The following is a 13,836-nucleotide window of genomic DNA, read 5'->3' on the forward strand; positions in this document are numbered from 1 at the left end:
GCTATTCTGGGTCCCTTGCATTTCCATATGAATTTTAGGATCAGCCCATCAGTTTTGCCAAAAAGACAGCTAGGACTTTGATAAGGGTTGTGTTGAATCTGTAGATCAATTTGGAGAATGTTACCATTTAACAATATTGTCTTCCAATCTATGAACATGGGATGTCTTTTCATTTATTTGGGTCTTTAATTTTTGTCAGTGGTACTTTGTAGTTTTCAGTGTACATTTTTCTAACTTCTTTCATTAAATTAATCCTAAATATTTTGTTCTTTTTGATGCTGTTGTAAGTGCAATTGCTTTCTTAATTTCCTTTTCAGTTTGTTCGTTGCAAGTGTGTAGAAACACAACTGATTTTTGTATATTGATTTTGTATCATGCAACCTATCTGAATTTATTAGTTCTAATACTTCTTTGGTTGATTCCTTAGAATTTTTAAAATATAAGATTATGCCACCTGCAAGCAAGATAGTTTTATTTCTTCCTTTTCAAACTGAATACCTCCTATTTCTTTTTCTTGTCTAATTGTCCTGGCTAGAACCCCTGGGACAATGTTGAATAGTATTAGCACAAGTGGACATCACTGTCTTGTTCCTGACTGTAGGGGGAAGTGTTTGGTCTTTCACCATTAAGTATCATGGTAGCCATAGGTTTTTCATAGAGGCCACTTACTAAGTTGAGGACGTGTCCTCTCATTCCTAGTTTGTTGGGTGGTTTTATCATGAAGAGGTGTTGGGTGTTTTGAAATGCCTTTTCTGTGTCTGTTAAGATTTAAATGGTTATGTGGTTTTTTTTCCTTTAAATATCTGTTTTACTATCTAGAGGTTATTCCATGTTGTTTTACATTTCCTATTTGTTGTTTCTTTAAAACGGTTACGAGGAAGAGGGGAGACATAAAATCTTTTGTGTGTCTGGGTGAGGCACGGAGATTGAATTTATTTCTCAATTCTTTAAGTCTCAGCATAACAGAAAAAAACTAACATAGCTTCCAGATTGACTGGACTGTCTAAGGCTTTTATGTTATTGAATCCCTGGAGTTGTCATGGCCAGTTCACAGTTTCAGAGAAGCTGCCATCAAATCCAGCACCCAGCAAATGCCATAGCCCTGAATACTCCCAGCAAATATTGACTTGATATTGGAGAGCCATCGCTTCACAGCGCACTGTCAGGCACGTCTAGCAAAGAGGCCCTTCCTGGCGTCCACCTTTCTCTTCCCTGGTTCCAGGACACTTGCCTCTTGGTGTGAGGACCATTTCCCAAGGGGCACTCCATTTAGTCATGACTTTCACCATCAAGGGGAAAAAATAGAGTCTACATGTGATGATGTTAAAGGTTTTGGTCTTTTAAAAGAAGAATAAGAAAGGTTTTCTCTTTCTCTTTAATAGAGAAAAATTTAAAAAATACAGTAAGGTAGAAAGAAGGACAAGAGAATCACCTCTAATCTGTTCACTTGTGGTGTTTGTCTTCCTAGGATTTTTCTCTTGTATGTCGTCTTCGTGATTTTGAGGTCGGGCTGTACATACAATTTTATGACCTGCTTCCCCCACTCTCCCCTCTAACATTGTAAGATAAGCTTTTTCCAGGTTTTAACATATTCTGGGTAAATACCAACTTTAATAACTATACCTACTAGAATTTGGTTAACCATCACCCTATTGATGGACATGCAGTTGGTCTGTAATTTTCCCTTTCACAAAAATACTGCTATTAACAGCCTTTGTTTAGGGGCTGGAGTTGGAACCTGGCTTGTGTCGGTGTATGTAGATCAAAGCTAAGTGGTCATGTACTCTCTGCAGACTAGGAATCGGGGGACATCTAGTGACTCTGGTTGTTCATTTACATTCTCTGTGCCGCAGTCTGTCACCTCTGCAGTTAACCAGACAGATCCCCTCACAAAAACAGCATTACCACAGAAATGGACCGTAATAAAAGCATTTCTAAGTGCAGGATGAGGACCCACGTTAACAGTGAGTGAGTTGTTGATTTCATGAGAAGGAAATCCACGCTGTGAAGAGTTCACAACAGAGGCCTTTCCCCTGGTCCACGTCTGCGTGGTGAGCCGTAGCACAAATGCTCTGCTGTTCCCGCAGCCACGGCCACTAGGGAAATGAGAACTGTACCTGGTGACCTAGAAGGTATCTGGGGTTTTCTTGGGAAATATAAAGGAAAGGAAGTAAAATTTGTCCAAATTACGTTACGTCTCTATTTGTTGGTTCAAATTAAATCAAAACCTAAATCCATTATGAGGATCTCTTTATGTTTTACCATTTTATATTCTCTCAGAAGGGGCCCGGACATTTTTTTTCCCCCCTTCTTCCGTCCCGCCCCTCACCCCACTCCGGTTCAAGCCGTTGTTTCTCAGTCTAGTTTATAGGACACAGTTCTCTGGCCCGTGCTGGTATTATGAGCCTTGCGCTCCCCCCCCGGCTGAGGCAGTCGGTTGAGGGTCAGCTCATGGCAGCTCTCCGGCCACTTACACTGGCCACCAGCTGCTCATGGCAGCAGTCGGCAGCCCACGGCAGCCCATGGCCACCTCCGGCTGCTCCCGGCAGCCCAGCTCCAGGGAAAGCCATTGTTCACAATCTTAACTATGGAGGGCACAGCTCACTGGCTCATGTAGGAATTGAACAGGCAACCTCTGCGTTAGGAGAACGGTGCTCCAACCACCTGAGCCACTGGGCCGGCCCCCGGACACTTTTAGAAAACCCCTTAATGTAGCTCTATTTTATAGCCATGAAATTTCTAGTCAGAGAAAACAATATGTGGTCCCATTGTTCACCATGGGTGCTGCCAACCTGTACCCACAGATGGGCATATATGGCATGAAGGTTTCCCCACAGTCATTGCCACCAAGCCTGCTCAGACCACCTGGATCGATCCTTTGCCACCTCCCTGCTATGAGCAGAGCAAATCCAGGGTGGTAAGAACCTGAGGGAACCTGGCGGAGAGCCGAGTGAATGGGCAGGCATGACGTCCAGCAGAAGGTAACGTCACCTTGTCCTCTTTGCTTTCATCCCTTTCCCCATTTCTGGCTGCCATGCTGTTATGTTCTTGATGCCCTAGAGTTAAGTCCCCGCCTGCTGCTCTCTGGCGAATCTGAACTCTGCAGAACCCGCCCAGGGCGGCCTCACCTCCCTACGTTCCATATGCTCCAACTACCTTTCACCTTCCTCCCAGCAGAATGCAGATTACTCATGTACTTGGTGTTAGGAAAGCAATCTGATGAATTCATCTCACTACTGATGCTGAAGTGAAAAGGCAGCCTTTTTGATTCTTTGTCTCATTGGGTTCCACGATCTTTTACTCTCGTTCTCATGGTCATTTCTTTTAGATGTTTTTTTATTTTTTATTTATTTATTTATTTTTATTTTATTTTTTTTTTAACTTATTGGGGTGACAATTGTTAGTAAAATTACATAGATTTCAGGTGTACAATTCTGTATTACATCATCTATAAATCCCATTGTGTGTTCACCACCCAGAGTCAGTTCTCCTTCCATCACCATATATTTGATCCCCCTTACCGTCATCTCCCACCCCCCACCCTATTTTTTTAAAAGTACTTTTTCTTTCTTTCTGGTAATCTGATTAAAAAGGAGTGCTAACACTTGTATTCTTAGCTTCTAATGAGTTTCAGAATGAATGTTCGGGGCCATCTATCTTTGCTTCCCAGGAAACCCAAGGAAAATCCCCTAGCGTTGGTGTTCTGGAAACTTCTTTAGGTTTTTCTGTTCCTAGATATTAGGAATGGAGATAAGGTAAATGTTGGGCTCTTTTGGATCAGGTTGGCTTTAAGCTATGTCGTGCTGTCACCTAAAAGTGAGCTCTAAAGGGGTTAAAAAACAAATGCACTATCTAGCCCCTCTCTCTGCCCAAGAAGACGGAAGGTGCCCCAGATAATTCTCTTTGTGTGTTCAATATTTACACTACATATTTTGTTGCTCATATGTAGGCTCATTACCTTACAACTCAGAAACTTAGAGGGGGCACTTCTGCCTGGCAGTGAGAGATGGTACTGTGAGGGAGTTAGCGTGGTTTGGGGAGAAACATCTCTGGCCTTTGGAAGAAGGAAAGCGGTCTTTTACAAAAGTGAGCTGGATATCAAGGGAGTGTCCTTAGGAAGATGTCCCAGACAAATCCTGTCTGGGTAGTTTTTTTTTAAGGAGTATCCATGCCACCTCAATGTCCCCGGCTGATCAAAGCCATGCCTGCAGTGGTCCCATGACAGTTGATGGAAATGTTGTCACTGTTGGCATGTCTGTTTCCTTCCTGGATTCCTGCCTCTTAACAGCAGGTGCTTTCTCCAGCACCCAGCACAATGCGGCTGCTATTCCACCAAGACCCAGAGCGTCCCTGATTCAGCCCTGATCCCTCTGATCTCCAAGCCACCTGGCCTGGAAATAAGCCATGCAGAACCAGGAACAACCCAGGTTGTACCTGGGTGAGACGTAGGGGTGGCCTGCAAATGAGACTGTGGTTGTCATCGGAGAAGAGGTAAAAAGAAAAGCCATAAGCAAAGTAATTCTTTGAAAGAGTTCTGTTTTGGTTATAATCTTCAGGTGAAGCTTATTTGGATGTGCCTAGGCTCGCGTTTCTCTCTCAATAGAAGAAAAGCAACCTTGGCACACCTATTTTGTGAGTTTCTAGCCCAGTTCCAAGGAATGGGGAGCCCCATTTAGATGGCCATTCGAGCACCAAGAATGGAATTTAAACAAAAGTGGGAAAGAGACTAATAAGGCGGCATCACTTTCTTGCAGGTCCTGTATTTAACGCCTCCGTGTATTCGGATACACCATCAGTCATCCGGGGAGATCTGATCAAATTGTTCTGTATCGTCACTGTCGAAGGGGCAGCAGTGGACCCAGGTACCTCTCCCTACCCTTTCTCCTTCCCTATATGGCTGTTTGTAAACGTCTCTTACGTCATCCCGTCTGTTACACCGAAGTGGAGCTCAGGGACTGGATTGTCTGTTTATCCCCAAACTGCTCAGCCCAGGACTTTGTTCTCAGTAGGTGTTTAATAAATACTATTGAATGGATGCATCTGTCAGATGATTTGGAAACGCATCCAGGCCTTTAATCTGTGTTGTCAAAACAATCAGTGGGCTACTTCCAGGGCTGACTGAAGCTGGTTTGAAACCCGCAGGCAGAGGGCACTTACACAAACCTAGATGGTACAGCCTACTACTGGAATTGTCTGTGCTACACTTTTACACGACTGGCAGCACACTTGGCTCGTTTACACGAGCATCGCCACACACATGTGAGGAATGAATCGCGCTGTGCCGTCACTAGGTGGTAGGGGTTTTCAGCTCCATTATAATCTTATGGGACCACCATCGTAAATGTGGTCTGTCGTTGACCAAAACGTCGCTGTGTGACCTGTCACTGCCATGTCTGAGGTGCAGAGGACTGAGGATACAGAGTAGGATTCGGAAGTGAAAATGAAGGTGAAAGTAGGAGACTGCCAGGGAAAGGGGAGGGAAATCTTTGTAAAAGTTGGAATAATATAATTCCCTTTTTTACCCTTCAAGCTCATTTATGATATATACAAATAATACATCATTTAAATGCTCTTTCTCAATAAATCGTGGGTCACCATTGGTACCCTTAATATAAAAACCTTTTCCTCCAGAGTAATTGCCAAAGTTACAGGTGGCTGTTAATCTTACAGATCACACTTTTCCAGAACTTTGCACTCTTGCGCTGTGTGGGTGGAAGGTCCTGAATAATTAAACACAAGTTGTAGTTTAGTTTTTCCTCACACATCCTATGGGCTGTGCAAGAATTCTCTTCTGGAAGGGACATGCTGTGTAAGTGGGCCAAGTGCCAAGGTGGGCGGAGGGGTGGGGGCAGATGGTGGCCATTTCCAGGCACCATCTTAGGTCAGGTTCCCCAGAAGCAAAGCCTGAGACAAAGCGTGTGAGTGATTCATTGAAGACGTGCTCTCAGGGGAAAACAGTGAGGGCACAGGGGAATCGAGATAGAGCAGGGAAAGAAGCCAGGCAAAGATGTGAGTTCAAAACAAGTTAACTCCCCACGGGGAGCTCTGGAGCGTGGGTCGTACCACGGAATATGGCTTCCTTGAGGTAAGGGACTGGGCTTGTAGGTCCCCCCAGGCATTGTCCACAGGCTGAATGACTGGGGAGCAAGGGTGTTTCTTCACTGCCAGGAGGTGGCTTCTGTCAGCAAAGGCCAGTCCCTTGGAGGACACCAGTGCGTCATGACGGCACCAAGAGCCCCTGCTATCGACGGTCATGCCCCTCCTTTTAGCAGCCCCTATTTGTAGGAAGTCGTATGTTGAGCTGTGGAAAGGAGAGTGTTGTCCGTGACAACCAGCTTTTATTGAGCACTTACTACGTGCCGGGTGCTGTTCTAAGCATTCAAGAAAGATAGTTAACTTAACCTTGGTGGTGTCGTTAAGTCACGGTGAATTTAAGTGACTCACCCAGGTCACATCGCTAACAATTGCTGGTGCTGGAAGTCTAGCCCGGGTAGCTGGGCCCTGCAGCCTGGCCACCACACTGAAAGGACTGGGGTTAGAGTCTGGGTACAAGTAACAAGGACACGGTGTGACTTTTTGCCTTCAATAACCGCCCCCAGCACCTTCTGTGACCTCAGGGACAGCAGCACTGAGCTAGAGTTTTTGTACATGACAGTGATATTTGGGTGCCTATTCTACTTGGGCACCATGAAGGTGTGACGACGTTGACAGCACTCCCCCTGCCACCTGGGAATTGGTCTTCCTGGCAAGACATGACCTATACACTGGGAACAATCCAATTTTATGCTCAAGTACCACAGTGGGTCGATGCGACGAAAAGGAAGGTATTTTGAGCATCAGAGTAGAGAGCTGTCACCCTGTAGGTAGAGCTGAGATTTGCCGTAGCCCTTATTTTTAGAGCGAGTGGAAAAGGAATCGTCATTTGGATAATTCTGTAGAAATTCTTGCAAGCATCTGACTATGATTTATTTGCCTTATGATGTGCTTTTTGAGGTCATTAGCAGTGTGGTTTTACTAAACGAGTAAGCATTATTTGGTTTAACAAAAATTGTGTCATTTAACATCTCTGTCGAAAGCCTTGTCAAGCGAATGTAAGAGAAAACCGTTCGTGGCCGTGCAGTCCTTTCTTGCCCGCTGGATGCAACTCAGACCTGACACAGCTAATATCAGTTGGTGACTCTTCAAAGAAGTGGTCAGGGGCTCGTGATGTACACTCTATTTTCACATTCTATAAGAATTACCACTTGTGCCAGTCTTCTCTCTCTTATGCCCACATTAATTTATTTGAGGCTGTTAGAACCTTAATTTTGCAGAGTCCTTTACGGTTCAGCAGCATTACTCAGTGGGACTGTTAAACTGTGTTCAGTTTTCTCAGCTTGACATTTTTTTCCTGTGGTTCTGAACTTAAGCGCTTCTGCGGGGTGGGGAGGGAACCTCAGCAAACCGTAAAATCTAAACTGTTTACAACTCTACATTTTTTATGAGTCACTTGATGTACCTTTCATTCCGTAACGACTTTCATGTCATGTCCAAGGACCCTGCTTTCTTCGGGAGGCAGCGCGTGTGATGTCACCACAGTCCCGCTTTACCTCTTGTGTCCTTCCTAGGAGATCGTTCAGGGTCCGACACTTCTTCCTGTGCTCGTTAGGCTGGGTGGGGGCAGTGGCATGGTTAAGGGGTGGATTCTGGAGCTGGACTCCGTGGGTTAAGCCGCCCGCTCTGCGATCTCCTGGTATTTGGTCCCGCCCGGGTAGGTTGAGTGGTGCTGGCCCATAGTGGGTGACATGCGTGTGAGCCGTGCATGGTATTTCTGCCCCTGGCACTGACCCTAGCATTTTGGCTTGGTGATCCATAGATGATATGGCCTTTGATGTGTCCTGGTTTGCCGTGCACTCCTTTGGCCTGGACAAGGCGCCCGTCCTCCTGTCTTCCCTGGATCGGAAGGGGATCGTGACCACGGCCCAGAGGGATTGGAAGAGCGACCTCAGCCTGGAGCGTGTGAGCGTGCTGGAATTCTTGCTGCAAGTGCACGGCTCTGAGGACCAGGACTTTGGCAACTACTACTGTTCCGTAACTCCCTGGGTGAAGTCACCAACAGGTTCCTGGCAGAAGGAGGCAGAGATCTACTCCAAGCCCATCTTTATAACTGTGAAGATGGATGGTAAGAATGACACACAAATAAATCTGTCGGGGTGCGGGCAATGTCTTCTCTCTCTGCTGTGCTACTGAACGTGCCACACAACCAGCACAGCCTGCTTTCTCTCTAGACCTGGCTGGAGCCCGTATCGGACATCTGAGCAGATGCAGCCCTTGCTGTTTTCCCAGCTTTGGTGGCATGTACTGGAGGCACCACTGAGAAAGGATTTCTAAGACGTGCTGGAAAGATTTTTGATGCTTTCTATGCATTCTATACAAACCCGCTGCAGTGTGTCCTGGGGTTGGCACAGATTCTGCCAGGCAGAGGCAGAGAACAGTTGAGAGAGCAGGTTCAGCTCTCCAGGCAAGGCCGTGAATGGGTTCCTGCCACACTTGCCTAAATGTTGGTTTTGCTTCTTGGAATGGGGGTCACTCCAGCTGTCACTAGTGTGGAGGGGTTTCTTCATGGAACCCCTAGATGGGAAGGGGAGCTGCCGGCCTTGGTGTCAGAGGGCCCTCTTCCCACCCCCTGTTACCTGAGCGTCCCAAGTAGGGGTATGTGTTCCTTGGTTAACGAGAAACGTCTTCTCGGCACAAAGCTTCAAAGTAAACATTACTTGAAGAAACTCCATGGAGAGAGGTCTTGTCTCCAGGGATTAGTAGGAGCCTTTGAATGTGTTTCCCCGATGATACGTCAATTTGGGGGTGAGACTGGCACTGAAACCCCAGCTCTTCCACAGATGACTTACCTTTCTGTCTGATCCTTTCTTCTCTTGTACAATGGGATGCTAACCTTTCATAGGGCGGTTGTGAAAATTCAGCCATGTTAAATGTCAGGCACCTCCCAAGGAGTGATGGTCCTTCTGGGGGGAGGTGACACGGGATTTGGGGTGTGGGATCTAAACAGTGCGTCCCTCACACTCAGTCACTTGCACTGTATTTGCATCTTGGAAGTCCCTTGTTTGAAGTGACTCCATATGAAGACCCAGATTTACCAAACAAGTGGGGGAGTGATTATTCACTTTGCTAGATAATTTACTATAGTGTTACTTAAAATAGCTCCCCGAGTACACTTCAGTTACTTGATGCATAGAATTGATTTGCGTACAGTTTTTTTTTTTAAGGAGGCATCTGCTGCAGAGTGTGTGGTGCCCTTATACTGACTTTTAAAAGCCAGTCTCCTGCCAAAACCCTAAAAAGCAAATTGACATTCAAAGATGTCGGATAAAATCTTTTTTCTGCATCCTCCCGCTTCCCTCAAGAACTGGGTGAGGAGACATTTGCTCATTTTTTTGGACAGAGACGTCTGAACTGCTCCTGTCTCGAGCGCAGTGCTGGGTGCAGGATGAATGAGATCTGAGTTTTGGGGAGGGGGCTCACCCCGGTGGGGCGGGGAGGCGGTGGGCTTCCCTGGGGCTGCCTCCCTAGCATCCCTCACCGGCTTCTCTTTGCTCTCCCCTCTCCCCCTGCCAGTGCTAAACGCCTTCAAGTACCCACTGCTGATCGGCGTCGGCCTGTCCACTGTCATCGGACTCCTCTCCTGCCTCATCGGGTACTGCAGCTCCCACTGGTGTTGTAAGAAGGAGGTCCAGGAGACAAGGCGTGAGCGCCGCCGGCTCATGTCCATGGAGATGGACTAGGCCGGTGCCCGGGACGGGCAGTGACGGGGGGACGATCCAGGAGCGTTTTGGGCGAGAAGAGGACAGTGACATTTTAACGCGAAGTGTGTTCCACTAAAACGCAGTCGTCTCTAATCTCAGGTGGGACTTGGCGCTCGCTTCTGCATGTCAAGTTCTGAGCGCAGACATGTTTACCAGCACACGGCTTTTCTTCCCACGGCACTTTTCTGAGAACCATCGAGTGTGTGTTTTCCCCACGGCGGCTTTTTTAATGGTTAACCTCTGCCTAATTTTTTTCTCCTACTGGTTTATAGATGTCTGACTTGTGTGTGTTTATATCTTTTGTTTCGAGGGGTTGCGGTGAGGAAGGGGTGATGGCATTCGGAGTTCTTTGTCTTGGGCGAGACGGTAACTGCCTGCTCGAGGGCCGGCTTCTGGGTTGGAGGCCGGCCTGCTCGGTGCCACTCTGTCCTCCGGCCCAGCGACGACAACACAGCCCTGTGGCAAAGGCTAACTTGTGGCTCTTACTACCCTGCCCCAGCCCCTATTTTCAGGGGTTTAGACTACAGTTGAGATCTAAACTTGCAGTATGTAACTTCTTATTGAGCCCAAAGGCGTATTTTCAGTTTTTGCTTCTCTGCCCCCTTTCCATTTCTTTGCTTTATGTGAGAGTGCTGAAATGGCGGCCCTGGAATCTAGAATTTGGCTCTCCACCGAGCACCTTATCTCGCCACCTTAGCCTTAAGAATGAATTATGAAGAAAAAGACACAGCCACCTCTGTCCAGGGCAGTCCAGAGACGGTCTGCATGGAACAAGAGGCTGGGGACAAGGGAAGGAGCAGACACTCCACCAGTGCTGAGGCCATTGTGCCTCGAGGGGCCCCGTGGAGAGCAGAAGACGGATTGTGGGAGTAGGTTTCTGCAGCTCGTGCCGGGACGGTCAGTGGTGCCAGGGGCGTGTCTGGTGGAAGAAGCCACCTCCGTTGCCCCCTACCGCCCTTCGCAGGTGACAAAGGTCTTGGCCACCAAGGGACTGCCAGGGGAACCCACACATACCCCACGTCCTTCACAGGCTGCTTGATCTTAACGTGAAGGGGAATTGCTGCTTGCAAGACGGACTGACTTCACGGAATCAGAAATTGCCTAGAAGAGCCATGCATTTTCTCTGACCTTTTCAGTCCTTCAGGTCTTTGTAAGCTCCCCTGCAGGGGGTTGGTGAGAAAGGGTATATACTTTGTGGTACGTTTGCTTTCCCATTAGGAGCAGAAGGAAACCCAACCATTTATTACCATGTGAACAGCCTGCAGAGTAGATCTGAGAGCAGTCCGTTTTGCCCAAGTGCTTGTACCAGGAGTGGGACAACGGACCCAAAGAGATCCTGAAATGTCTCACCCCTGGCACAGCGCTGGCCTTCCGGAAGCATCCCGGTGGGGTGTTCTGAGGCTTGCTGGTGACTCATGCCCCACATTGCATCCCTCTCTGTTGCTGTCCTGGCTCTGATGGATATGACACTGCTCTGTCTTCCGAAGGGGAAGAAAAAAAAGATGCATTTGTTTTGAGCAATAAAGTAATACAAAATGATGGCCATTCATGTGCGGCTGTTTATAACAATGGGCCGGACGAGCCGTGCCCCTCCCGGCTCACCATCTTCCTGTCCACTTCTGCTGCCCACGATTCGTTCTGCACTTGTCACCGAGTCACCCCCAGGAGGCAGATTTCCATTCAGTTTTTTCTTTTTTGTCTTGCCCACTGAGGGGACCTCTCATGTGACAGACGCTAGCGTCTGTGCTCATGGTAGCAACACAGACGCATCCCAGGCCTGGAGTCTGTGGTGGGAAGACAGGCGGCAGGTGTGCCCCAGCAGAGCGCGAGTGACTAGAGGAAGAGGAGGCCTCGAGAGCGCTCAAGTTGGGTATTTTCTACGTCTCGTTTCCTAACGGTGCTGTTTCAGAGGCAGTGGTCACAGGTGATTGATTGTACAAACCAGAGTTAGAGAGAATGCATGTCAACAGGTGCTGTGTTAGTAGCGGCCAGTGCCTTCGAGCCCTGGCAGTTATCACACACATGAAAAGAAGATTCAGGATTGTTGTAAAGTGGGCCCTTCTTGGTAGGAAGAAAAGGTACTTAGTTTGGGGCGTGACCAGGTGGTCCCAGGTGTCTGTGAAACCATGAATGGGTCACACCAGACACTCTAGTAGTAAAGGTGATATGTGCTCACCTTTTCCTTTCAAATTGCTGTTGCAGTTCAGGGCTGGGGTTGCTGAGGCATTGACCCCAACCCCACCCCCTGGCCATTGGGCGGGCCAAAGCGCAAGTCGCCTGAGGGCTGGTCCAAAGGGGGGAGAATTTCCAGGGTGTTGTGCCAAGCCCCCCGTTCCTTCCAGGGACGTTAGCTTGCCTGGAATGTGTGTCCTTTTAGAAGTGTGAGATGCACTCCCTTGTACCTAGTGGGGCCCTCACAAAGTGCTCTTCTGGAAGAGCTTCCTGCCAGAAGTACCAGGGGGGATGGAAGCAGGACGTAGCCACGTTTCACGTATGAAATTGCACTTCTTAACAAAAAGAAACTTTATAAAATGTTTGGGTTTTTCCCTAATCCTAAAAGTCTCCCCAAAAAGAGCCTACGCTATGTTCAGATAGGAGCCTCAAAATCACTTTTAAATTGTTTACTTTATAATGTTTACATACACTTTACACTTAAAAAAAAAAAAAGGAAGGAAAAATGCAAACTCTGACTTTTTAACAGCTCTTCAGATTTTTCATGGGACAGTGGAACTCTGACTCACCAACTGGATTTCACTCCTAATTTAGAAATTTATTTATTTGTGTCTTTTTCTCCCCTCCTGTGCACATGGCTTCCCCTAAGGTCCTGGTGAAGGAAGTCCCTTCCACCCAGACCCTTATCTGTTTTCCCTGGTGGCTCTTGCTTCTTGCTTTGCAGGCTGCCTGCAGCCATGATTTTGTCAGTGACATCTGTGAGCCAAAGACTGAGCCTTTTTGGCAGGAATAATAATAAGCAATACTACACAACTTGCTACTTTCAGAAAACTTTTTTTTAGCTTCACCGATGACAACAGAGGAAGAAGGGAACTGGGGTTTGGGTACGTTCTCCTCCACTGTTTGACCAAATTCTCAGTGATAACTATGGTGTGCAGATCACTAGGAGAAAAAAGTTGATTTTCTTTCTTTTTTTAGCGTGGCACATAAGGATCTGCCGAATTTTATGTAGACAAAGAAAGGGTCTCGTGTATTTTTGTCCATATCCGATGTTATATGAACTAATTGTATTGTTTTATACTGTGACCACAAATATTATGCAATGCACCATTTGTTTTTTATTTCATTAAAGGAAGTTTAATTTAAATTGAAGTTGTGTGAGGAACTTGGTATGGGCCTCTGTTATCGTTTCATCTCTGCATGAGGGATTGTAGCTGAATTCTTGTTGCGGCTCTAGCACCTTCTGATCTCATTGAATCCTATGAAAGCTTCATAGATGTTCACTAAAGATAAAAGAAGAAATGGAATTAACGGGATCAATACTGAGATTCCCACCCAGTGCAAAGGTGAGGGCCAGACCTCATGGAAGGTCTCTTGGGGTTCGGTGAATTCTCATGACTTTGAGGTCGCCTGTCAGGAAAGAGAAGTTAGATGGTGTTCCTCTCTGTGGATGAGGAAACAAACACCAGAGTTGTGTGACCATATTGTGACTGGAACAGAGTGGTTTTTCTGACTCATAACCCAGTCTGGAGCCAAACTGGTTCAGAAGGTGCTGGGTCAAGCCCCTGGGTTCAGGGACCTGGACAGAAGCGAGCGCGGGGAGCCCCGACTGCCCGCTGGCCCTTGGAGCAGCCACTCGGCCTTGGCTGGCCTCCCGCCATGTTCTGTCTTGTGGGCCCGTTGGTGTCCTAGGCAGGGACCCCCTCACATTGTGAGGTAGGTCTTCAGAGGCAGGGCCTGTGACCTGATGAGTAACCTGCCCAGGGGTTGGCACCATCCCAGCCATGGTGAAGGTACTGGCAGTTTATAAGCCGGTTAGTGCTCTACTATGGCAAAGGGCCCTTCCCAGCATGTTGTCAGTGAACTG

At 47.4% G+C, this 13,836-nt stretch overlaps 1 protein-coding gene across 1 annotated transcript in view; it reads left to right on the top strand.

Moving 5' to 3' along the window:
- PTGFRN (prostaglandin F2 receptor inhibitor) overlaps positions 1-13,121 on the top strand; it is a 69,397-nt gene extending 56,276 nt beyond the window's left edge. Inside the window, exons 7-9 of the mRNA XM_019730614.2 lie at positions 4,755-4,862; positions 7,856-8,161; positions 9,610-13,121. Of these exons, the coding sequence (XP_019586173.2) occupies positions 4,755-4,862; positions 7,856-8,161; positions 9,610-9,776 (581 nt within the window). The 3' untranslated portion in view covers positions 9,777-13,121. The remainder of the gene's footprint in view (positions 1-4,754; positions 4,863-7,855; positions 8,162-9,609) is intronic.
- The last annotated feature ends 715 nt before the right edge of the window (positions 13,122-13,836 follow it).

Source organism: Rhinolophus sinicus, linkage group LG14 (genome assembly GCF_036562045.2).
Source record: "Rhinolophus sinicus isolate RSC01 linkage group LG14, ASM3656204v1, whole genome shotgun sequence".
NCBI lineage: Eukaryota > Metazoa > Chordata > Mammalia > Chiroptera > Rhinolophidae > Rhinolophus > Rhinolophus sinicus.